Consider the following 25,857-nt stretch of genomic DNA (forward strand, 5'->3'; position numbering starts at 1 on the left):
ACATTTTTGTGGCCAACTAAGCTTGCTTAGTTGGCACCCCCTCCCGGCTAGCCAACGAGTACTACTTTATTGCCATATTATTCGCAACACTGAGTGGACTAAGGCAGATCTCTAACTATCTTTGACTGGATCTAGGCCACGATCCCGAATAAAGGCAGTACCAAGCAAACACATTCCAATCAGAGGCACTTGCAGTACAAATACACTATGACTCGCAGACATGTAGGCATCCAGAACACCAGGCTTCTCACGCATCGAGTCTGGCAAAACATATGTTGAGCTGGCAAGACTTTTATACTCCGTTGGAAGGGTTGCACTTAGACGAGACTGGAGTACGGCAGCCGAGAAAGCAAGGCCACAGGCACCACCCATACAACGATAGAAGTTTCGACTGGAGATGATTACAGCACGGCGGCTCTTTGGCGAATGTGCTTGAAGGGCAATCAGGGTGGGTTGAAAGATACACCCAACTCCTGTGCCAACGACGGCTAAAATAACAGCGATGACAGCAGGGCTAGTATGACGGTTGAAGATTAGAGCAAGACCCGCCCCTCTATTTTGATGAATTGATCAGATATTGTATCGGAAAGTGATGATGGTTCGGATGCTTACAGAGTCCATAACGCAAAGCCAGTCTTGAGCACCTCGCCGTATCTTAAACGACGACTAATGTACTGTCCTGAGACGATAGAAGCGAGCATCTGGGCACCCACCAAGGGGGTGTAGAGTGCTGCAGAAGTAATCGCGTTGTAATGGTGCGGGTTCTGGAGGTAGAGAGGAACGTAGTAAAGGTAAGACTGATAGACAGCACCAAACAGGAAGTTCTGGGCCAACATTATGGACAGGGTTATGTTTCCGTAGATGTTGACTGAACAGGATACATTGCATTAATAAGATGTAGACTCAATAGTCAGACAAGACAGACTCACCCGGCATCATGGGAAGCTTCGCCCATTTCCACTCCCATACGATAAAGGCGATAAATAATGTGCCGCCAACAGTGAGCATACTAATCGAGAGAGGAGAGTCCCAGGAAAAGTACGATCCTCCTGGCCAACAACATGAGATACAGAGTGAGATAAAAGGACCGGGAATGACTCACCTCCAGAAATAGGAATAAGAAGAAGAATGATCCCAATACCTGACACCAGTGTGCCCATCCAATCAATCTTGCTAATCCCCTCCCAAAACCTGGTAGTAGCAGGCTTAGAAGGAAGAAAGAAATAAGCGAGCACCGCTGTGCAGAACAATAACGGTGATAGAAGCCAGAAGAACGCTCTCCATGATGTTTGGCTTATCATCCCTGCCGCAATGAATGGACCAACGACATTGCCAAGCCCAACCGTAGCCCCAATAACACCTTGGATCTTGCCTCTCTGCTCAAGAGTAACAATATCCGAGATAATGATGTTGCAGAGATTCTGCACACCACCACCTCCAACACCTGCAATGGCCCTGAAGACGTAAAACATGATTGCATTGCGGCTAAGCGAACATAGCAAATCTGCGACGCAGAGTAGTAGAACAGCAGATATGAATATGACCTTGCGACCAAACACGTCCGATAGCCTGCCATAGAGCATCTGAAAACATGTGTTGGCGACTAGACTGGCTGTTCCGGCCCAAGAGATAGTGCTCTCGGCGTTGAGGTCGTGGGCGATGGTGGGAAGAGCGACTGAGATGCCGTTTTGATCAATGGTGACGAGAAGGAGTGAGGCGGAGAGGGTCGCGAGGGCAACGACCAGTTGGCGGCGTGGAAGAAGGTTGGTTTGGTCGTGAAGAGCCTGTTCATCTTTGGTGAGCTGTTGAGCCGCCATCCTATCTGTTGATGAATCGATACACGTAGGTTCTATACGACCTGAGCTACTATCTTGTCTGCGGAGAAGATGTTTTAGATAGGTGGGCCCTTGGACTGTTAGATTGATTTATTGCAATATTATTCTTGTATCCAGAAGAGGGGTGAAACCCCCCTCGGAGAGAGAAGAACGGACAAGAAACAAAGTCCATGATCAATAATATCATCACATCCGAATCCACATTTTCTATGCTCACCCCATCGTATTTGGTTGGTTGGTTGGTTGTATTCCTACTCGGTTTTAGCCGCTTTTTACCCGTGGATCTGACTGAAAAGGAGCCCCACTCTTCGAGTGGGCGGCAAAACCACCGGACAGTCAAATGGGTGAGATTTGGTGAGGAAATCAGCAAATTTCTTGCCTACGATTCCAAATTTGTCGCAATCAATTAGAAATTGTTGTGATAATTGAATTGAAGTATATTGAAGCTATAATCAAAAGCTCTTTATCTCATGATATGTATTTCTCGTGGTGTTGCAGTGTAAAGTGGCCGCTAAGGGTGTGGATTGATGGGGGGGCTGTCGAGCTTCAGGGCTGCCGTCAGATCAATCAAATCAGATTGGGACCCAAATCTGATCTGAACTGATAGTTCACCATTCGAATCTGATCTGATCTGATTGATTGATTGATATCTGATATATCTTAGCTCACGTGAAGCTTCCCTCGGCCTCATGACCCTACCGTCGGATTCTAATTGGCCTGGTTACTCGAGTACAGGCCTCCGAGAGTAACACATCCTCCCCTAACCCAGTTCTTCAGTAGCTGGATCGACTCAATGCTCGATCCAAGTAGAGAATGTCGCTGTGAGCTGGCAGTGAGCTTCGCAAGACTGAATGCCCTCTCGCAGTCGGTTGACATGGCCGGAATAGCAAGAACATCCAGTGCAAACCTACTCAATCGTGGGAAAGCATTGCTATGGTCAATCCACCAACGAATGGGGTCATCTACCTGTTCTGGTTCGAGCCTGTAATACCGTTCAAGTTCACTCACTGCCTGTTGCTGAGAGCTTAGGTTGCCGGCTTTTTATCCACTGCTCAAACCTACTTTGCTCAGGTCGGGGCGTCAACGAGGGCGTGATGAAGGCACTCTCAGAGACATCATCGCCATTTCTCGAATACCAACGCTCAAAATAGACTTTGATGCCGTCCTTTGCATCTCGAAGCCATTGTAGCTGTTCTGGGGAAGTCCAGTTGGTCTCCAGCCACCGGAGGCCAAGATCCGGATTCAGAACAACAGAAGCTGCAAACAGAGGCGATCGTCCGAGGAGGGTATAGTATTCGTTCAGCTTAATCCAAGCATTATTTATACTTGCCCTAATACTAGCGCGCTCCTGACCCTCCATACTGGCAATATTACTCATCGAACGAGCATCGTCCTGCAGGTAGTCTTCTCGGGAATGTACAGGAAGTGCATCTTCATTAAACTGTGAGCTAGCGGGTGGACGAGCTGGAAGAGCCGTTTCGCGACGGCGGCGCAATGGTGTAATTTCGTATCCTTGAAGTCGTGATGGTAATCGTGACTGCCGTGAGGGTCGCTCCCGGATTTGTCCGACTGTCGGTTGCCGCGGAAGTGTTGGTGTCACACCCATGGCCGGTCCCCTCTCCCTGGGTTGTATACCTTTCTTCTGCAGCCGAATCAGCAGTTTGATCCTCGTAGAGAACCCTCCAGTCTTCGAGATGTTCTAGGACAAACTCCATTCCTGTCATGACTTCCCAGAGCCGGCCGTGACCCCCGCTTGTACCCCATCCCTGTGTTCTCATCGTCATATTGTAGACCGGCTCCAAGATATGACTAACTTCCCTGAGGACCTTCCAGTCATCAGATGTCAGAATGTCAGCTGTAGGAACCCTTTTCGAGGCGTCTGCTTCTAGCCCTAACTCCTGAATGAAGCTGTTGAGCTCAGACTGCTTGACTAAGGCACGCTTAATCATCATATAAGTCGAGTTCCATCTCGTAGCGTTGTTCTGTATGACTTCAAGCTCGGCAGTTGATTCTTCTGCAAGCTTATATGCGTCTACCTCCTCCTGCTCCCTTGCATGTGCTTTGGAAGCTTCGGTGCGTTGCGGAGAGGCTCGGATGAACTTGACAATATTGTGAAGCTTCCCAACTGGACCCTTGGCTCGCCAGTGTTCGAGATCTTCTTCAACCCGCTCTAACATGTCATAAGCCTCAGACTGAAGTTCGAAAGAAGCTGCATCATCGCCGTAGAGGAAGGCTTGAGCAACAAGGTTTAGAATATGACCGAAACCAGGGATGGACATCTTACGAACGGGAATCGAATCGATAGATTCATTCGATGCCAAGTCTTACGAATATCGAATCGAATTTCTTGGCGTTCGATTCGATGCGAATCGAATGTGGTGTTTCTCATTCGACATACGAATCGAACACGGCACATTTTATTCGCTATCGAATCGAACGGGCCCAAGCGTTCGATCGAAAATCGATCGATTCGGTCGAACGAGTGACGCGGCTCGTTTTAGCGTCACTTCTTGAACCCGTCAACCGGCCCCTGGCGGTACCTGACGCGACCGAGCGTGATTTGTCGTCTTGAAGGCCCAGGGTCCGTGTAGGTGCTAAGATGTGTTAGTGTATACCGGTACATCTAAACCCCCGAGATTTACAGGTCAGAATAGGTATCGTGCAACTGCAGTAATCATGCTTGGCCGCAACCCACAAACGACTACTTTCTAAAATATCAAAAGTAATTTATTGAATGGGACCATTTCCCAATTTCCACGAGGACTATGTCAAGTGTGGGCGAGGTTGAAAAGCGAATCCTCGTGGCCATGAAATGCTGTTTAGGGGTTACTTGCGTAGCTGTGGAAGAATACGTGAGTACCCTGGTATCTTTCTAGCACATTGGTATAGGGTAGGCCCGTCTTGCAATTACTCCCCCATGAACATCCATCTAAACACATGCTGGTTTTCTGTAGATTGGAAGTAATGCAAACAAAAACTGCTCCATTTAGACATCTCCCTCAAGAGCTTTCTATCGGCGTCAGTGTTCTCACGCTCAGAAGACCATTTCGACCTTGAAGTCTCACATGTCTGTTGCATCTTCAACCTGTATTGGTCGACTAACTGTCCAGACCCAACATAGTTATTCCCCGCTTTGGTCACAGGAACTTGCGGCCAAACCCAGCCAGCCCCTAGGTGGATGTACTAGCGACTTCATAATCCTCCCGCAGCTGCGACCACTTACAGCATTAAAATTACGCCCTCACCGCTACACCTCACGTGGCAACACGACGAGCTCCGGCCAGCTCAAACGAGCTCAAGAGCCCATTCAGAGGCGACGCCAGGATGGAACGAGACGGGCCAGCGCGGAAGGAAAGTTCCAGTTGTGTGCCTCGGTGGTCTGTGCACGACGACATGAGCCAAGAGGCGTCTTCGCGTGGGTAGTCGGACATGGTGCGCGAGGTCATTATTCTCTCTGTTGTCTTCAACCCGGCGAAGAAGTGGCGCCTTCTCGATCAACTGTGGTCTCGAGTGCCTTTTCGTAAGGCTAAGAGTTGGCGATTAGAGTACGAAGCCAAGCTCAGAGAGATCTGGGAGAGTTACAGGGAACGCGATGTTGACTGCGAAGTCTTCACTACGTCTGACGAGGCCTCAATGGATTACATTGAGCGGAGACTTGCTAGGAGTGTAGCTGGGCCGCCATGCGCCCAGGGTTCGTTCTTGGCAGCGTCCAGTGGCCGCAAGAGCACCCGGAAGACGAAACACACGACAGCTGATGACGAATATGCTCGGTACTGTGCTGAGGATGTTGTCAACAGTCACCACTACAGGAGTAGACCGATTGACTGGTGGAAAATCAACAGGAATCGGTACCCGCGGCTGTCTCTGATGGCGATTGATATGCTCACCATCCCATCGTCGTCTGCGGAGAGCGAGAGGACGTTTAGCAGTGCAGGGCGTATGACGGCACCATTGAGAAGCCGGCTGAGGAGGGAGATAGTAGCGATGGCTCCAGGCTGGCGATCAATTCAACCATCAACTCAATCCCGTCAATTTTATGGAAGTTGAAGTCACGTGCATCAATTCAATCAATTCCATTTGACACTCCCATTGATTGTTTCAATTCCACCTAGATGCTTTCAACGTTGACCATCGGTTGAAACTGTCGTTAATGGCAGTGGTTCAGGGTAGCGCCCAGTCCGTGTAGTCCCATAAGTCGCATCCACAGGACCCCTGCTAATACTTTTGCCCCGTATTTTTGATGCACGTGCCAACTGCACCTAGCATTAGGGGTTTATGAACGCGTCTCAGCTGTCGTCGCGCCCCATGACCCTTGCAGAAAGATCATTGCGTGCATTCTATTCCTTTCCTAATCTTCAAATGGACGCCAACGTACCTGTCAAGTGCCAGAGTCCCGACTGCAGCGCACCTAGTGCTTCACCTAATAACTTGGATGCTTCGCCAGGAGATTGGAAAGCCTTCCCATGGCACAAGTTTCCGGGTTTCTCGATTTCGGAACGCGTTGGCAGGCAGACTTCGTGGGTTTGGCAGCACGGCTTTGACATTCAAGCCCGCGATTCTCCCACGAAGAGGAAATGGGTTTGCAAGCATTGTCTTCGGAAAGCTAAGCCCAAGATGACAGACTTCTCTGCTGTTGGCACCCAGAATATCGAGAAACATCTGTTCAGGGAGCACGGACTTGTCGATAAGTCCGGGAGGAGGAAGCCACCCGCTCTTTGGAAGGGAAAGCAGGAGAAGACTCCCTCAAGGAACATTGTGGAGATGCTGAATCTTGACACCTCAGACCCTAAAGAGCAAGCCATCGCGAACGCCCTCATACAGCGTTTCGACAGGGACCACTTCCAGAGACTGCTCCTTGAGTGGGTGATCGACGCCAATATCTCTTTTCGCCAGCCCGAGCATGGGCGGCTTCGACGTATATTCGAATACCTGAACCCATGAGTCGCAGCGACGAATGCTCATATCTCTCATGACACGGTTCGAAGGCGAATCATCGACCTTCATCTCCAACAAAAGACACGCATAATCGACCACCTGAGGAGTGTTCCAGGTCAAATTCATATTGCGTTCGATGGCTGGCGTTCAAGGAATCGGCATGCTCTGTATGGGATTGTCTGCTTTTATGTTGACAAAAATGGAATCCCGTCGAAGTTGGTCCTTGGCCTACCGGAGTTGAAGAATTGCCATTCGGGGGGAAATATTGCAGCCCAGATCCTCGAGATCTTGGAGAGCTATGAGATACTCGATAGGGTGGGGTACATCACGCTTGACAACGCCGGGAATATGGATACAGCAATGGAGGACATTGCGGAGGCGCTGGGATTCGATCCGAAGAAACGGAGAGTGCGATGCTTCGGCCATGTGCTCAACTTGGTGGTGAAAGCCCTGTTGTTTGGGTACAAAGCTGAGGCTTTTGAAGCAGAAATTGATGGAGAATCTGTTTCTGGCGCTGCCCAGCACGAGACCTGGCGAAAGAAAGGTCCCATTGGGAAGCTCCATAACCTGGTCCATTGGATCCATCGGTCTGACAAGTTGACCTATCGTCTCCGTGCGCTGCAGGAAGAACTTTTTCAGCATTCTGACAACCCCAAGATTCGAGCAAGGAAGCCTGTCGACGTTGTTCGCGATAACCAGACGCGGTGGTTGTCGACCCTGTATATGATGCGACGCGGTCTCTTGTTGCGTCCTTTTCTGGAGGACCTAGTTGAGAAGGTCACGCTTGAATTCAACAAGGAATGCCGCAACGGGGCTAGACGGAGGGAAGAGATACCGCTCTGTCTCCGGGAGGAGAGTCTTCTTGGGGAGAAGGACTGGAAAGTAATTGAGTTGATGGACAAGGTGCTGCTTGGTTTCGAGGAGGCACTCCGGATGCTTGAAGGAGATGCTCAGAGCCAGGTACGTAAAGGTGGCCGTATTGAGGCATATGGCAATATGTGGGATGTTGCTTCAACGTATGAATTTCTGATGGAACGTCTGGAGGAGTGGAAAGCAGCAGCAGAGAATTACCTGGATCCTGAGCACTTCAGGATAAACATCAACCTGGGGTGGGATAAGTTGAACGAGTAGGTACTATACGAAACTGGACGAGACGCCAGCTTACTATGCTTCCGCCATTCTAAATCCGGCCTCACGTTGGGGATATTTCGAGAATACGTGGACCGACAAAGCACAGCTTCCATGGCTTCAGGAGGCAAAAAGAATGGTGAAGACTCTGTGGGAGGAAGAGTATAAATCACTACCGAATGTTTCGAATTCAGATGAGGAACCTCCATTCAAGCGTTTAAAGGCAATGAGTGCTCTCGGAAGACACCAAGCACACAGAACTTCGTCTCTAGCAGGCAGATGTCCTTTGGATAGGTCAGTGAACGCAGACCATGATGAATATGACCACTGGCTGTCGAGTCTGGACGTTAAGAGCGACCCTCTTGTCACGGATCCCATCCAATATTGGTGGGAGAGACGGAAAGATTACCCTCGACTGTCGCGAATGGCTCTTGACCTGCTTTCGGTACCGCCTATGTCGGCAGAGTGCGAGCGTTTGTTTAGTGTTGCTGGGCAAATGGTCTCACCGCTGCGGACTCGACTGGAGGCTAGCACGATAGGGATGACACAGACGCTAAGGTCATGGGTGCGGAATGGCCTAATCGACGCGGTGGATACGTTGGTTGACGTATCAGATGAGGTTGGGAGTAGCATTATATGGGAGACAGAGGAAGATGGCCGAGACGATGGCGAATAACGTGTTGGGCATCTCGGGGGGCGTATGAGGTTCAACATGTTCAATTCAACGCCACCAATTCAATTTGCAGATGCGGTGGTTCAACTCCACGGGCCAAATGCTGAGTAAGCTGTCAACGCAACGCCACGCGAGGGCGAAATTGATGGAATTGAATTGATCGCCAGCCTGCCCGCAACAAGCTGGAGCGCTTCCCAAGAGGTCTGCGACAGACCTGGTGACAGCTCTGATCCATGATATCGAAGAAGCGTTTGCACGCAAGAAGGTGGCGACTCTAGTCACAATGGATGTCCAAGGTGCTTTTGACACCGTCATGCGCAACAGGCTCGTCCTGCGTCTTCGTGAACAGGGCTGGCCTGACTATTTGGCTCGTTGGGCCGGCTCCTTCATGAGCGGCCGGTCTGCGCGTGTCAGGTACCAGGATACCGTCACGCCCTCTTCTCCCCTTCAGTGCGGGCTCCCTCAGGGATCGCCGGTATCGCCGATACTCTTCCTACTCTACACTGAGCCAATCTATCGACTAGGCAATCCCTGGGGTCGCTTCGGCTACGCAGACGACACGGCCATCCTGTCCGTAGGCGACACAGTAGATGAGACTACTGCCATGGCATCCAGCTCCATCGCAGAGACGGTGCGTTGGGGCGCGGCAAGCGGCGTCTCCTTCGACCCAAAGAAGACCGAAGTGATGCACTTCTCCCGCAGTAAGCTCAGGACCGCGCCGGCAGTACGTCACGGCGATGTCGAGAAACACCCCGAGATAGCTCTGCGCAGGCTTGGCATTTGGCTCAACAGCAGACTATCATTCCGCGTCCACGTCGAGAAGTGGGCGGGGAAGGCAAAGGCCGTCGCCTACCACTTGCGAGGACTCACCAACACAATGCATGGCCCTCTTCCGAGTGCCGTGCGAGGTGCCGTCAGAGCTTGTGTTGAGCCGGTGCTACTCCACGGATCTGAAGCGTGGTACCCGGGCACCAACAGGCCGCGGTGGAGCCAGCCCAACAAAGACACCGGGTCTAGTAACCAGCATCTCATACAGAGAATGAACAAAGCCTTGAATCAATCCACGAGAGCTATAGTGCCCGTCTGGAAAACGACACCCATCACCATCTTGCACAGAGAAAGTGGAATACCACCAGTCGATCAACTGCTCGAAGCCAGACGACTCAGGTTCTCCGCACGACTCAAATCACTCGACGACAGCCATCCTCTTGTGAGAAGAGCGGCGCGTTGGACCTGCTGAGGTCTTCGACGCTGAAGCTACCGGGGCGTTGGAGGGCCTCAAGGCTGCCCTAAACCTGCGAGAATCAGCAACACAAAACATTTTCATCTGCCTAGATAACCTGGCGGCCGCCATGTGCCTGCGAGGCACACCATCCGGCTCCTCTCAACACATCTTTCTCGAGTTCCAGGCTCTGGTGACATCGCATGGAGCCGTCCAAGTCTGGGTACCAGGACACACTGACATCCCTGGCAACGAACAGGCCGACAAACTGGCAAAAGCTGCATCATCACTCCCTGAGCCCGAAGGTGCTCGCACAACGTTGGCTTACCTACGAAGGATTGCAAGACAAAAACCGAAGGACACATTCAAGGCATGGTGGTCCGCCTCCGCTCCTGAGCAGTACAAGAGACTCAATCTCAAGGCGACTATAGGCTGCCCGCCGGAGCTATCACTCCCTCGTGTAGCCTTGCACCATCTGCTGGCAGCGAGATCCCTCCATGGAGACTTCACTGCGTACCACGAGAGGTTCGACCACGACGATGCACACCTAGTCTGCTCATGCGGCCGACGCAAAGCACCGGATCACATCTTCTACTGCAGAAAGGTGCCACCGCGCCATCGGATGAGGCTCGCACCGTCACCGAATGCAGCGGTCAACCTTACAATGGGAAGAGACTTCACCAAATTTGTCGACTTGTCCAAGAACAGCGCGTTCTTTGGAAAGATTTGTCCTCGCTATTAGGCGACCGCGACCCGAGAGGCACTCGCAACTCTCCTTCCCTCTCTATCCTTTCACACTTCCTTTGTCACCTTTCTCTCTCATACATATTCATGGCCGGGTGAAGGGCGTTGCTGCGCCCTTCATCTGGCCGAGAACATTTGAGGCAGTCCCGAGCTGCAGCGTGCACAAGCTGATCTCAGCTTCTCTGACATCAGGACTGATGAACGGCTGCAATTTTGCAGCCACGCCTGGTCATCCCGCTGACGGGTAACAGGCTCGGTACGATGCGCCATTTGTGCCGATGATATGCTGGATAGTGTGTAATCTGTCGACGCGTTCGTAGAAATTGGATTTCGAGGGGGGTGTCTAATTTCGCGTCGCGAATGACTAATCCCCCGTAACCAATGGCTTTCTGTACTTAGCGTTTAGATAGATCCGATTTTCCCTAGCCCAGCACGTCCTGTGCCCCATTAGGGGACTTTCGGGGCCTACGGCCCTCCGGACGAAAAATATACATAACATAACATAACATACACTCCTTCACAGCTTTAAATACTAATTTAGATAGAGTTACACAATTTTAGAATGGTCGGCTTGTGGGATTTGAGACTCTTATCTCTTCGCCGATATTCGGCTTTATATCATCTACTGTTTCCTCCAGATTGACAAGACATCTACCTCAGCCTCTTCTTCCATATCTGGTGCTGCAGCATTTTTCACAGTTTCCTCCCAACCTATCATTTCATCGGCTTCAACCTCTGGCTTTAGAACGGCCACTATTATTTATACCTAAATTATTAATATAACTGTTTCAGCCTCTTTGCAGACGCAGACGCAGACGCAGACGTTCGGCTTTGCAAATCTACTATTATTTCTCCTAAGCTTGTTAAGTCTTCTATCACCACTCATTCATCAAATTTTTCCCTGCAAGTTAAGCATAGAAGTACCTTTATCTATTAAGCAGGAGGTTATAAGTTTACTTATTAGGACTTTAGATAACGTAGTTGATAAGCGATCCGACCAGACAAGTGATCCGACCAAAACACTGTACAGCTAAAAATAGCTTACCCTATAGTAATTTCAACCTTAAATAAAATAGCTAAAAATCTAGTAAAAATAGCTTATGTAATAGTATAGTTAGCTTTATTAAAAGGTAATTTTTTAAGATTTTTAGCTATTTTATTTAATATAAAAAACCTTAAAATACAGTGTATTTTACAGTGTAAAGTTTACAGCTATATAGAATTTTTTTAAAAATCTAGAAAAATTAATATAGCTTATTTTAGGACTTATATATAGGCTATCAAGATTATAGCCATTTTAAGCTAAATTTAAAGCATTTATAACCTTTTAAAATTCAGCTTTTAAGGTGTAGGTTAATGTTACGATCGGCCCCTATAGGCAGCTGTAAGCACCACTGTAATCGCTAGCATAGTGATTATAGCCCGATCTTTTGCCCTGTGGCTTAGCGGTTAGGTGCTGTTGAACGGATCGCGTGCGCCTTGATGTCCTTAATTGTATGTGTATTGTTCAACTTTTTTTCCCCGCCTTCCTTGGAGAGGGGTCTGCTTATTATGCTTTCCTGAATGGGTATAGGGTCGCCGACAGCTGACCGATAGGTCACACGATACCCCGTGCGGCCATCCTACTGTTCAACACGCCCCTTCAGCGTGAGGGCCTCGCCGTCATGCTGCTCCCTTCTATAGCTCCTCTTCTAGCTCCCTTCTTCTGGTCATAACGAGCTTCTCCGATAAGTCAGCGAGACGTAGCCGCTGCATAAAGAGTTCAAATTTATCCCCCGGCAGAGCCTTCGTAAACCCATCTGCTAACAGCTGTGCTGACGATGTGTATACCACATCTATCCTTCCTTGCGTTATCTCCTGCCTTAACCAGTGGTTGTGTATATCCACGTGCCGTAATTTCGTCCGTAGCTTGATAAGTTCTTCCTTTACTAGCCGTATCGTCTGCTTATTGTCGCACTCAATGGTGACTCGCGATGGTTGAGAGGTGCGCCGCCTTGCGGTGGGTGCTGAAAGGTCGATCTTTATAGCGGAGAGGAGTCGACTCGCGAATAGAGCCTCTTTTGCCGCTTGTGAGAGCGCAAGGAGCTCTGCTTCTGTAGTTGAAGTTGTGACAGTGTCTTGTTTATTGGCTTTCCATGATGTGATCCCTCCGAATAGCCTCATTGTGAAGGCTTGAGAACTGCGGCGGTCTAGCGAGTTATCACCGAAGCTGGCGTCTGATGCTACTTGTAGTCCATCCTCCTTGCTTCCTGGCTCTGATCCGAATTCGAGGGAATGGCCTCTGGTTTGTAATAGGTACCATAGGACACGATCTGCTGCTTTGTGGTGTGAGGGACCCGGGTTCTGGTTGAATCTTGCTAGCCTGCTCGATGCAAAGGCTATGTCTGGCCGTGTCATCACCGCTGCATACATCAGTGTGCCAACCTTGCGTTGGTATGAGTTCGTGCTGCCTGGGCTTGCGATCCCTTCATAGGGCAGGAGCTCTTCTTGTGTCATCGGTATGACCTTCTTCGGTATCGGCATTGTATCGGGGAGCAGTCGCTTCATCTTGTCGATATAGACTGACTGCGAGAGCCATAAGCGGCGCGTGGGCCGGTCTCGGATAACTTCGATGCCCAGGAACCATTGGAGGGGCTGGCCTCCTTCGATATGGTATATCCTCTGTAAGTTTCCCATTAGTTTGGATGCCTCTTTCTTCATTGTCTCAGGGAAGCAGAGGACACAGTCGTCCACATAGAAGAAGAAGATAATGTCGCCGTGTAACCAGCAACAGTCTTCGCCGGGTACTCTCTGGAATCCTGTTCGTATTAGGCCTTTCTCGAAGTGCTTTTGCCACAGAAGAGGAGATCTCCGTAGGCCATAGAGTGCTTTTCGCAGCTTCAATATTCTGCCTTTCTTGCGGTAGCCCATCGGCATCTCCATATAGATATCTTCGTCGATTGTGGCGTGCACAAAGGCATTTACCGCGTCATACTGGAGCATCTCGTAATCAAATCTATTAGCAAGCGCCACAAGTGTTCGGAATGACATGCCTGCGAGCGTGGCTGCATATGTGTCTCGCTCATCCTTATCCTGTTGGTCGCCGCGGATTACAAGACGTGCCTTGATCTTGACTAGCCGCCCGTGCTTATCAAGCTTATAAGTATATACCCAATGGCAGCCGAGTATTTGACGGCCTCTCGCCGTACTCTTTGCGACTTCTTCCCATGAGTTTGATTGTTTGTGGCTTTGAAGATGTGCTTTCTCGGCCTCTAAAATCGCATCCCGGTATGGATGACTTTTTATCTGCATATGGGAGCTCGGCAGTTTCTCCAGCAAGCTCCAATGTATACCGACAATGTGCTGCTCTTTTCCCTTGTATTGTGGTGGGAGGAGAGGTTTGTTCCTGCCACCTCCTGCTCTTGATGATACGGGAGTGGCCACTCCGTCTGTCATTATTTGGCAGGTGCTCCGATGCTTGTGTTTCGGCGCTTGTATGCCGCCAGCGAGGAATGCAGCTTTGAATGAAATTCTTTGCCTTCGTGTCGCTGGGGTGGAATTTTTTCCACCGACTGATCCACCTCGCCCCTTCACGCCGAGACCGAAGGCCTCGGCGTGGAAGAACGCAGTCGGTGGCGATGGGGGCGGTGTAGGTAACACCTCAAACCTTGAGGTTGTGTACTCACTCGTCGATCCATCGCCCTCTTCCCCTCTCGGAGGCAGCTTCGCGTGCTGGTCCTCCTCCGAGGTGGAGGCATCCTGCTGCGCCAACTGGTCGCTGCAGGGTATGTCTTCATCGTTTAGGACTTCCTCATGCTCCTCGTCAGGTAGCTGAGTTGTCCATTGCGATGGCTGCTCCTGTGCCATTATTAGCTCTTGGATTCGCTTTTGTATTGCTTCTAGGTCTGCCTGTAATAGGTCATCCCTGAGGCTTTCCGTGCGTCCGTCAAAATGTTGCCGCTCGTTGAATGTGACATCCCTCATTGTGAACACTTCACTCTGGAGGGGGTTCCAGATGCGAAATGAGTTACTCGAAGTATACCCAATCAGAAAACCGATCCAGGCCCTTGGGGCCTGCTTCTGCAACCGCTTGCGCCTTAGCTGTGTATCTGCAGTCAGGGCAAAAGCCTTGCAGCCGTACGAACGCAAGTGGGCTAAATCAGGCTTCGCCGTAGGGTCGCCTGGTTCTCGGCTAGCTGAGTGGAATATCTCATACGGGGTCTTCCTATCTCGGCGGAGCGACGGTGTACGGTTGTAGAGATATGTAGCTGCTTTCATAGTTTCAGGCCATAGATACGCTGGTAACTTGGCTGCTATTCTCATGGCTCGGCTTTTCTCAATGATCACTGCTGCGACTCTTTCTGCTCCCCCGTTCTGGGCCTGTGTATTCGGCGCCGAGGGTTCACAGATAATTCCCCTTTCTCTGATATCATTTGCCACTCGAGTATGTATCTCAGTGATTTCATTGTCACACTCGATGACTTTAACTTTGATAGAGTATTGTACCTCTAACATTCTGAGGAAACTTTGGATCATTGATCGGAGAGTGGGCGTCGAGCGCTCGGTTAGGTAGTAGTCCCACGAGTAGCCTGATGCTCTGTCAGTCAGGATGCATACCGAAGTGTAGCCTGCGTATCCCAGGGTAAGTGGGTGAAAATCTATTGCGATGCGGTCTCCCGGCCTTGCTCTTGCTGTAGCTTGTCGCGGTGCTCGGCGGATAAGCCGGTGAGCTTTCGCTGTGCCACAGGCGTCGCAGTTAACCGTAGTAATCCTCTGGGGTCCTTTAGGGGTGTCTCCCTTGATTCTGACGCCCCTTGAGGCTGTTGTAAGGTATCTTAGGACCTCGGGGCCTGGATGACCGAGCCTCTTGTGCCAGGTTAAGGAGTCTCCCTTCAGCGGTCTTCTGGGAGTCCATGAGGTATGCTGCTTGCGTTGCCGCGGTTTTGAAGATACTTCAGCAATCAGCGCGGCTCTTAAGGTCGCGGCAGGTTCATAGCTTGTGCGATATTCCAGGACTTGTTGGCCGTTAATCTCTTCCACTTCACCTAGATAGCTCCCGTCTGCTCTTCGTAGGCAGTTGTTACCTGGTTTTGTATCCCACCAGTAGCCCCTCTTCCTCAACTTTGAGAAAGATACAAGGTTTGTAGTGAGAGCCGTACACAGGGCAACGTTGTACAGAGTGAGATAAGTCGGCGAGCCATCGCCGGATTTGAGGATAATTCGGGCCTCCCCGTAGCCATCGATCGGCACCTGTGTTGTTCCTGACCATAGGAAGTCTCCGATAGGGGCCGCTCGCAGGCTTTTCATCCGCTTCGTATCTCTGAAGATGTGGAGCGTAGCTCCCGAGTCGAGGAGCACGCTCTCCTGCAGCGGGTATTCTTCGGCGATCATTAGGGCTGCCTTGGAGTTACAGGTGCCCACCGGCCGTAGTCAGGCTGACTTCTCCATCTTAATCTTCTTAATCTTCTCAGCCACGCCATCAGCATTGTCGTCAATTCTCTGCCGCACTAAGTCAGTGGTGCGCTGAGATATCTTAAAGTTAGCTGGTCGTAGATGTGGGAAGACATGGAAACACTTGTCCAAGGGATGACTTCGTTGGCAAGCTGGGCACTCGGCCGGTCTATCGCCGCCCTCTCGGCGTTGTTTCTTCTTTGGAGGTTGCTTTCTTTTATTCTCCTTTCTTGGTGTGTCCTTGTCACTATCGGCCTCTTCCTCCGTCCCTTCAGCTGTGAAGAAGGCTCCATGGGTAACACGAGGTCGTTTCGCCGGTTCTGGGTGCTCGGAGATGGCTAGGCGAATGGCCGCTAGAGCTTCTCCGACCTTAAGTGTGTTCACCTGAGCGCTGCTGCGTTGGGAAACAGCATAGGCGTTTATCCATGACTCTAGTGGGGAGGCTCGGAGAGCAGCGACTAGGTCCTTGAACCATAAGTCTGCTTCCTTGGCTTCCTGTAGGTCAACATCTCTTGCTTCGTTGATTGCATCCCTCCAAATTGTGATCCATTCTCTAGTTGACTTAAGTGTGGCCAGCCGAGACTGGTGAGGTTTCCCTAGATGCTCACGGTATTCTCGCCTTGCCTTATCCCTTCTTTCTTCACCAACTAGGGAGAACTCCTCGTGGATAGACTTGATCCAGTCTGCAAGCGACTCCTCTTCGTTGAAGTTGTGTCTCGCAAGTGGTTGATCAACTGTCTCTATGACCCAGTCTTGGAGCACCGAGACCTTTTTCTTGAGGGCTTCGTGCCTCTTGGAGAGATGCTCGTAGTTGGTCCATAGTGCATTGTATACACGAAGGCCTTTCTCTGAGAGGTCGGCGACATCTTGAGCCAAGATAGCAGCATCGTCGTCTTCCCTCGCTCGATAGTCCTCGTCCATCTCCGTTGGGTCGGCGACGATCGTGTCTTGGGTCGCTGACGAAGGGGTATTCGTGTTCGATACAGTTGATCTCGTGATAGCTGAGCTTCTTTTTCGGAAGTCCTTTATATTCGGCGGAGTTGGTGCGGTGGAGATCAGTAGGGGTTTATGCGGCTTTGTGGGGTCAAGATATTCCCAAAGATCTTGGTTCTTAGCTTTTGTCTTCAGGGCCTTGAACCAGATTGTCCAGTCTTCATTGGTGACTAGTTTGATCGTCGGGGCATTAGACATGTTCGGCGGTAGTCCTGCGATCGGTCCCCGATTGGTGCTTCAAGGGTAGATAATGGATGATAGCGTATGAGACTCTTAATTGTTGAACGGATCGCGTGCGCCTTGATGTCCTTAATTGTATGTGTATTGTTCAACTTTTCTTCCCCGCCTTCCTTGGAGAGGGGTCTGCTTATTATGCTTTCCTGAATGGGTATAGGGTCGCCGACAGCTGACCGATAGGTCACACGATACCCCGTGCGGCCATCCTACTGTTCAACAGGTGCAACCGTTACAGTTAAGTTGGTCGGATCACTTGTCCGGTCGGATCGCTTATCAACTACGTTAAGCTTAAACTAATTATAAATAATAGCTAGATCTTTATATTTAGCTTACTAATAGTTATATTTATAAAATAAAGGTATTTTAGCTTTAGTTATTACTCTTTTAAATTAAATAGTTACTTTAACTTTTAAATACTATTAACTAGCATCTTCTCGGTTTATAAATCCCTCTTTGTTTTTTTCTTTCTGTATCCTTAGGAGTTTTTAGTCATATGAGGGTTAGCTGGCTTATAACTGTAAGGGGCCTATATTATCAGCTCGGGGTTGTGGGCGGCATTTATGTTATGTATATTTTTCGTCCGGGGGGCCTGTAGGCTCCGGAAGTCCCCTACTGGGCACAGGACGTGCTGAGCTAGAGAAATCAGAATCCATCTACACGCTATTTACAGAGTTACTGTTGGCTATAAAGGATTAGTCATTCGCCGCGCGAAATTAGTCTTCCATCAGAATCCAATTTCTGCAAACACGTCCGTAGACCGCACTCTATCCAGCATATCAACGGCACAAATGGCGCATTCTATCAAGCTTGCTACCCGTCAGCGGGATGATCAAGCGCGGCTGATAAACGAAAACCGCAAGGTAAGCCTGTTGCCAGGCGATCGTGAGCCTCTAGACACGGTTGTCGCAGGGCTGCCTCCGAGTAATTGTTGAACATGTGCTGGGGTGTCACGTGCAAGCAGAGATACTTTAAGATTACGCACCGAAACGGTAGAACCTTGAAGGGGAGAGTTGAACACAACACAACATGAATATACCAATCTGGATCAATGGACCGAATACACGTAATGTCTGACAATTAAGAGTCTCAATTGCATCTCAGCGACCCGCGCACCTAGAAGCATACGACCTTCGGTTCATTCTATCACGATGGCGACGAAACACGCGGAAAGGGCCATTACCTACGCGTCTCCAGAAGATTGGGATTCCTGGTCTAACGAGTTCAAGAAACTGGCACACGCCTACGACCTGTGGCAGTATATCGATCCAAACGACCGTATCCGATGGCCTCATCGACCAGAACTTCCAGAAATCCGGGACTACCCCAGACAAGCGGATCCGGACGATCCCGAGAGTGGCACAATGACGCCTGGCTCAGATTACGTACCGCCTCGACGAATTGGAGAACTTACGCCTGAAGGGAGAGCAGAATACGAGCACGATCTCAGGATCTACTCCCTGAAAGAGACGGCATATAGAGAGACGAAGAAGCAGGAGCAGAAGCTGGTCGAGTTTGTCCTCAAGACGGTCTCGGCCACGTATCAGAAGACGTCCTGCGTCACGGGAGATCGATTGGATAAGTGGTATCAGGAGCTACGAAGATCTGGAGTAGTATACAACGAACGCCTCCGACCGGAAGCGCGCGACAAGTACCACAAAGCCGTACAGACAACCCCGAAAATCAACAAGCTCGACGACTGGGTCACTCAGTGGGAGACGACCATGGCCGAAGCGATCAGCAAGAAAGTCCCCGATGCCCTTGACGCGCAATGCTGGGCAGAAGACCTGAATCGAGCAATGTACCACGTTCTCCCCAGCTGGGCATCTACGTTCCGACAACACCGACGCCCTCAAATCCTCAATAATACCCTCAACTACCGAGAGGTGGCTGCCGACATTCGATATGAGGCCAAGATGGCCAACCCCAGCGGAAGGCCGTCAGGAATCAAGAGAGGTGCCTTCACAGCCACATATGGCACTACATCTAGGAACGACAGACCTGCTATCACGGACCACGACGATGACACTATTGAAGTTCAGGGAGACGCCTCAGATTGGGCGGCTAACGAAACGGTACAAGCACATCGGGATACGCGAGGCCAAGGCCGCGGCCGTAGAGCAAGAGGAGGAAGAGGAGTGTCAACGAAACGGAAACGAGCAGAGACGGCCGTCAACCCAAACCCGGACGGCCCTACTTGTCGAGGATGTCTTGGTTTCCACAACTGGAAGGATTGTTGGTACTTATTCCCGGCCCAAAGAGCCGAAGTGTGGGAACCAAACCAGGCGATGCAACGGTTGATAAACGACCGCCTCAGAAACGACACTGGCCTTGCCGAGGAGGTCAAACGGCTATCTAAGGGAAAGAATAGAGCTACCAAGGACGAGTGACTTGGACGGGGTATGGCACGCGTCAAAGCCGCCTACCTGGTGATGCACAACGTCATCGCAGCTTTCAACTGTGCCCCCTACCCTCTCAAACACTCTGCCATCCTTGACTCTGGATCGACGATCCATATTTTCAACGAAGTATGCAGGTTCCTCGATTACCGACCAGCACCGTTTGGAGACTTTGTCTACGCAGGAGATTCGCCAGTGGCTATCCACGGGTATAGGAACGTGGACATTCGCGTTCAAGGACACCAAGGACCCTCTATCCTCAGATTGCGTGATGTTGCTCACTGCATAAACTTCGCCTGCAATATTGTCTCATACCGCCAGTTGCGGAAAAGGGGCTACTACTGGGACACCAAGGGGAACAACAATCACATCTGCAGAAAAGACGATTCCATCCTTTGCACATTAACCGACCATTTCGACCAGTACGTACTGGAGTACGTCGACAAGTCGACTACAGCAGCAGCATTCCTAGCCAAACGGAAGCAGTACGATTCGTGGACGAAACGCCCTCCTCGCAGTGGAAACGAAAACCTTTGGCACCTTCGACTTGGACATCCAGGACCTGAAGCACTCAGGCACCTTGTGGGCCAATCTCGGGGGGTGAGGATTAGGGGGATCTCCACGGTCGAGTGTGATGCTTGTGGAATGGCTAAGGTGAAGCGCCAGGTCCGTCGACAAAGACGAGTTCCACCCGAAAAGGCTGGAATCCGACTCGCTATTGATTTTCATGACGTCAGCGGGGATCCTGGCTACACTTCAGCTATGCTGGTTACCGATCGTTATTCTGGCTACATTTGGGACTACTATCTTCCCGATCGAACTGCACCAACGCTTATCAGCGTACTTGAGCAGTTGCTTAGAACACTGGAGCGCCAACTCCAGTGCAGGCCCGAAGTCATTGAATGTGACAATGAGATCCCAGACAGTCACCAGGTAAGTGACTTCCTCAGTATCAAAAACGGGATGCGCTTGGAGCCCTCCGCGCCATACACTCAAAGTCAAAACGGCGGCGCAGAGCGCTCGGGGGGTGTGATCAAGGAGAAAGCTCGTGCAATGAGGGCCGGAGCAAAGCTGCCTTCCTTCCTTTGGGTTGAGATCTGGCGCGCTGCCGTATACCTCTACAATAGGACACCCAAGTATATCTACAATTGGAATACACCATATGAGCGCTTCTACACTTACTTTGCCTTTAGGGACGGCGTGGTTGTCACGGAGCGTAAGCCCGATCAGACACACCTTCGCGTATACGGTTGCAAAGCCTTCGCGATGATGACCGATGCTTTGAAAAAGAAGAATCGGCGGCAGCGACTCAACCCCCGGGGATGGATAGGATACCTAGTCGGGTACAACTCGACAAATATCTACAGGGTCTGGAATCCGTTGACCAACAAGGTCATCTCCACCAGGGACGTGATCTTCAACGAGAAGGAGACGTTCTCTGGGGATATCCAACACCTCAGAGATGACCTGAGAGAACTCAGTGAAGAAGAACTTATCCAGCGCCTCACCGAGGCCGAGGTCCCACAGGGATCCAGCATCAATCTGGATGCTTCAACCCAAGAAGAAGATGAGGAACTTAGCGCCTTGCCAGAGGGACTAGCGTTTGAGCGAGAGGTTGCCAGTGTGTCCAACAACCAAGTAAAGCAAAATTTGGACCCTTTTTTTTACTTGGTTGACAGAACCCCTTGCTTGACTTGGTTTACTCGGCAACAGCGGCTTGATTTACTTGGTTGGTTGACATTACTCGACTATTTTTCATGCCCTGTATAGCTACGGTGGTAGATCTAGGCTAATATTCCGCTTCGAAGCAAGTGCTTCTGGCATTCAATCGCTGCTACCGTGTCCGAACTGAGCCGGTTCCGTTCATCCGTAATGACCTTCTTTGTCTGTGAGAAGACGCGCTCACATTCAGCGCTCATTGCTGGGCAACTGAACAAGTCAAACGCCATCTTCGACAGGATAGGATAGTCAGATGCATGGCGAACCCAACACTCCAGAGGATCCTCAACATCCAGATCAGCCTTGTTAGTCCTCGCCATAAACTCATCCAGCTCAGACGTCAACTTTACCCGCTTCTTTCCTCGTGTAGCTGACATCGCAGTGACAGCAAGCCTCTGCCGACGCTTACGAGCTTGCTGAAGTGGATCAAGAGCGATACTGTTGTCAGCAATTGCTTCCTCCTCCAGCTCCTCCGGCTCCTCCTCTTGTCCTACTCCGTCCATTCGGTCCGCTTCCGCAGCTGCTGCCTCGTATTGTGCAAAAACCTCCTGTACCACTCTCTTTGCGCCGCTGATCCATTGCCTGTTGTGACTCCATTCAAGCTCGAAATAGGTAAATTTGTTAGCCGGATGTAGGGCAACTGCACACCGGTATGCAGGGGTGGCATCAGTGAGGCCAAAATATTCCTCAAGCTTGATACGAGCGGCATCAATAGCATGGGAATAGTATGTTGACACCACGTCAGGGTGATCATCTGCGAACTTCCCAGCCTCTTGGAGCTTCTTGAAGAGCACATCCAGCGACTCGAGAGTCTCGTGAAGTGAGCCATGTGATCCTTCCGAGCCAGATTTGTTAGCCCGGCCCTCCATGCGTTTTGTTAGATCCTTGAAAGGTTTGAGGATATTGAGGAAGTGATCGAGATCAACCCAATCCTGCGGAGTTAGGATATCTTGTGAGATATCGTATCCTTCGGCGACGATGCGGCGATAGTTGAGAAAGAAGAGATCAATGGCGTGGCGGAGTTTCAGAGCTCTCTCAATCATGGAATATACAGAGTTCCAGCGGATACCACCATCGACCAGGACCCTGGTGTAGAGGTGTTCGATACTGCCTTCGTCATAAGCCCGCAGGATGTACTGTTTCAGCCGCTCCGGTCTCTGGTCGCTTCTGTTGATCCACACGCAGAAGTTATGGAGCTTGCCAATACAGCTTTGCTTCCTCCATATCTCAAACCGCTCGTCATCGGATGCAGCGCGCAGCTGTTTCTCCAGCTTGCTAACGCCCTTGCCAAAGAGAAGAGCTTTGACGATGATGTTCAGCATATGGCCGACGCACCGAAGGCGGCTTTCGCGGTTGATTGTCGGGTACTGCTCTGCTAGCTCTTGGATGCATACATCGTTGCTTGCAGCGTTGTCCATCATGAAGAAGCCAATGATTGGCGAGACGTCGTAAAAGTCGATGACGGTCGACAACACTTTGGCAATGTTCTCACCGGAATAAGGACCCTTTAGAGGTGGGAGGTCTAGAAGAGCTATTTATAACTTGTGGCACTCATCCAGGAAGTGAGCGACAACGGCAAGATAGTTTATCCCTTCTTCAGATGTCCATGCATCCATCGATACATGGACCTTGCTTTTGGCGGATTGCAGCTTTATCCTTAGCCAAACGCGTCTCCCACCATCGCCAAGCCACTTCTCTTTAACCCAACTGCCAAGAGTAAATAGGCTTCTAGGAAGGATCTTATCAATATCCTCCAGATAATTGATAAACATCTCATTCGTCCGCTGATAAGTCGCCTGACGAAATGTGAGGCCAAGGTCAATCACCCAGTCAGTAAAATCGTCCTTAAATTTCAGGTCGTTGAACACCGCGCGCCGGCTTCCGAGGTATGGCGTAAGGCTTGCTGTCCTCTTGGCTATACTGAAAGGATCGGCTCCTATGGCTTTGTAACCGAATTCTTCCAGTCTATGCTGCTGTTTAAGGTGATAATTGATGCTAGTCGTGCTCTCACTGGCAAAAAGCGCAGCATCGTAATAGCCGCTACTATAGCAATACTTGCAGAGCCAGAACTTATTGTTCCCATCTATAGTAAGCTATGCGCCGTGCCTATAGATTGCTAAAGGCTGGGATTTAGAGTTGATGGCGCGCTTGTGGGGCTGGCGGTATCGAATAGATGGTACTGGCTTCCTGTTGTAGCGGATTTTGTCCCAGTCGATAGGGAAAGGGCACTGAGAGGCGTCCGGCGCACCTCTTTCGTCAGAAAGCCTTGAAGGGGAGGGCTTATCGTTAGGCACATGGGTTTGAGTTGAGGGCGGAGCTAGGAGTGCTCGGCTGGGCGGGGCCGAGCGACTCAGAAGGGGTCCTAGGAGGAGTGGTTTTTTCGAGCCTTCCATGAGGCTTAAAGAATGGGCGCGAAGACATATTTGGTTTGTTCTTCAAGTTATTGGACCAAATCGGCAGCCTTGGCTCTGTGGAAAGGTTGGAGGAGAAAGAAAAGGAGATCCTCACTCATTTCATTTAAAGACTGGGCCAATCAGGGTGCGCTGTCTTCCTAGCCTGCCCTATTAAGGTTAGACTTTGTTGGCCACTTTCCCAATCCGGTAACTTAGTCGAGTAACTTCAAGTTAACTCGAGTAAGCCAAAAAGGCTTGCTTGTGGTTGGTCGGAGGGGGTCTTACTTGTGGTTGGTTGTTACGTAATCAACCAACCACAACCAAGCAAATCAAATAACTTGGTTATTGGACACACTGCCTGAACCCAGGCCGTATCTTGGCTCGGACGATACGCCACAGACGAGCCGTCAAATTCGTGATCTTGGGTTGAACAAGACACCAAAGACGCGGAGACGATACAACGTGATAGCCAAGGGCTTTGAAGCTCACCAGCAGACAGTAGCGGCGCATACGCAGAGGATTGCCAGCCTAGAGGAAGAATTGGCTCGGCTGAAAAGAGGAAAGAAGAGGAAGGCGGTGCCGAATCCTAACAAACGTTTCATGACTCTTGGAGAGACTCTAGCTGGTAAAGAGTCCATACCAGAAGGGGCGACTCGTTATACGCCTATCGGGGTGGAATTTATCTCTTCAAGCGAGCAAGAGTCAGCATCGGAGGCTGGCTCGGTCATAGAAGTCAGAGAGGAAAACATACCCCACCAACCAACCAGGCGGTCGCAGCGGATAGTGAAAAAAACCAGAGTACAATAGATTGATCTACTTATGACTCATTAAATGAATGATTTTACGCATTTCTGTCAATTTGGTCAAATTCTGTGTAAGTGAAGTTGGTGAGTTTTGGTGGAGCTTTTTTTATTTTGCCTGGCGAAAGAGGGGTTGTGGATGGTAATTTGAGGCAAGCCCGGAGGACACGACAAAATCCACCACGTTGCCAAATACTTGTAATTGTGGGTTTCTTAGTCTCCTTCAGGGTTATATAGGGCAAGCTATCACCAGCTGCTCCACATGCAAGCGTCCTTATCCACAAGTGGCTTAGAACCTGATGGCTTAGTATTTAGTTCGGTTGACGGACTACCAATTGGTTGACTCGTAGTCTGAAACACGATGACCCTCTGCACCGCAGTTGGAGCGTGAGACCTTGACCGCATCACTGCGTTCCATGTCCTGGGCACGAAGCCAGGAGATACATCCAAGCTAACGATCCGGGACCGGGATTACCTGTTCTCGAAGCCGCAAGCCGCGATGAAACAGAAAGGCATGACGCTCATGCTTTCGTCGGCCATGATGGACGTTGTCACCTTGAACGAGTTCTCGGGCCTGAATTGAAGTTCCTCGGCATCTGTAGCGTTGAATTCGATGCTCTTCCACCACGCCGTCATCTCATCCATCACCAAACCCAGACCCTCCAAGACGCCTGTAGACAAGTGCAGGTCCATATACGTTGACCTACCAGATGTGCCTCTTATATGGCCTTATGTCCTTCCTCTAGGTCTCATCGGTCGTCGCCATCAAGTCGTGGATGAAGCTGCACCTAAATACGAGCCTGATAATGGCCTGGACGTAGAAAGATATGCTGAGAAGACTGTCAGCATCCCGTACATAGATATGGCCAATGTGGGCATCACCTTGTTTCTGAAGCACTCCCAAATGCACTTGGCTAACAGCATAGTCCTTCTCGAATTGCCATGGAGTTGGTTTGGGCTTGGCCGGCGTACTAGAGTCGTAGGGAGCGCCCTCACTCCCTTGGCCGCCCTTTCATCTGCCTCCTGCACAACAAAGTCTGAAGTTCAGCTCTATGGTCTTCATAATCAGGCTCTAAGCATTCTCGTCTTGTTGCGTAGAGAAATGCAGAACTGCCTACCCATTCCTCAAGAATCTCATGGCGCTGTTAAGGTTGGTGCTCATTGACGGTCTGGTTGAAATCTTTGCTGACCATATCAGGACCTCAATCACTGGCGAAGCGGATAGCGTGATCAAACTCCATGTTGATGCTCATCATATCGCTAGTCTTGGTTCAGAAGGTGGCACAACTTGAGGTGGATGTCTGTCCCCGTATCTCGGGGCGGGTTCGTCGACAACAGAATAGGGAGTCAGG

General features: G+C 50.4%; 5 protein-coding genes across 5 annotated transcripts; 2 read left to right on the plus strand and 3 right to left on the minus strand.

Annotated features, from left to right (window-relative positions):
• Window positions 1-111: 111 nt before the first annotated feature.
• FPOAC1_013967 (uncharacterized protein) lies at window positions 112-1,817 on the minus strand (the record flags this gene model as incomplete). Its single annotated transcript, XM_044858307.1, has 4 exons — window positions 112-553; window positions 613-868; window positions 930-1,049; window positions 1,103-1,817. 4 exons carry the CDS (start codon window positions 1,815-1,817, stop codon window positions 112-114), a joined length of 1,533 nt encoding a protein of 510 aa, XP_044700763.1.
• A 12,154-nt stretch (window positions 1,818-13,971) lies between these two features.
• FPOAC1_013968 (uncharacterized protein) lies at window positions 13,972-15,907 on the minus strand (the record flags this gene model as incomplete). The annotated part of the gene is made up of 3 exons (XM_044858308.1): window positions 13,972-14,034; window positions 14,090-14,374; window positions 15,134-15,907. 3 exons carry the CDS (start codon window positions 15,905-15,907, stop codon window positions 13,972-13,974), a joined length of 1,122 nt encoding a protein of 373 aa, XP_044700764.1.
• Window positions 15,908-15,946: 39 nt separating this feature from the next.
• FPOAC1_013969 (uncharacterized protein) lies at window positions 15,947-17,158 on the minus strand (the record flags this gene model as incomplete). The annotated part of the gene is made up of 1 exon (XM_044858309.1): window positions 15,947-17,158. One exon carries the CDS (start codon window positions 17,156-17,158, stop codon window positions 15,947-15,949), a length of 1,212 nt encoding a protein of 403 aa, XP_044700765.1.
• Window positions 17,159-18,345: 1,187 nt separating this feature from the next.
• FPOAC1_013970 (uncharacterized protein) lies at window positions 18,346-19,584 on the plus strand (the record flags this gene model as incomplete). Its single annotated transcript, XM_044858310.1, has 1 exon — window positions 18,346-19,584. The coding sequence occupies one exon, from the start codon at window positions 18,346-18,348 to the stop codon at window positions 19,582-19,584; it is 1,239 nt and encodes a 412-aa protein (XP_044700766.1).
• Window positions 19,585-24,866: 5,282 nt separating this feature from the next.
• On the plus strand, window positions 24,867-25,730 carry FPOAC1_013971 (uncharacterized protein; the record flags this gene model as incomplete). The annotated part of the gene is made up of 4 exons (XM_044858311.1): window positions 24,867-24,892; window positions 24,943-25,178; window positions 25,216-25,655; window positions 25,704-25,730. 4 exons carry the CDS (start codon window positions 24,867-24,869, stop codon window positions 25,728-25,730), a joined length of 729 nt encoding a protein of 242 aa, XP_044700767.1.
• Window positions 25,731-25,857: the final 127 nt, after the last annotated feature.

Source organism: Fusarium poae (genome assembly GCF_019609905.1).
Source record: "Fusarium poae strain DAOMC 252244 chromosome Unknown contig_4, whole genome shotgun sequence".
NCBI lineage: Eukaryota > Fungi > Ascomycota > Sordariomycetes > Hypocreales > Nectriaceae > Fusarium > Fusarium poae.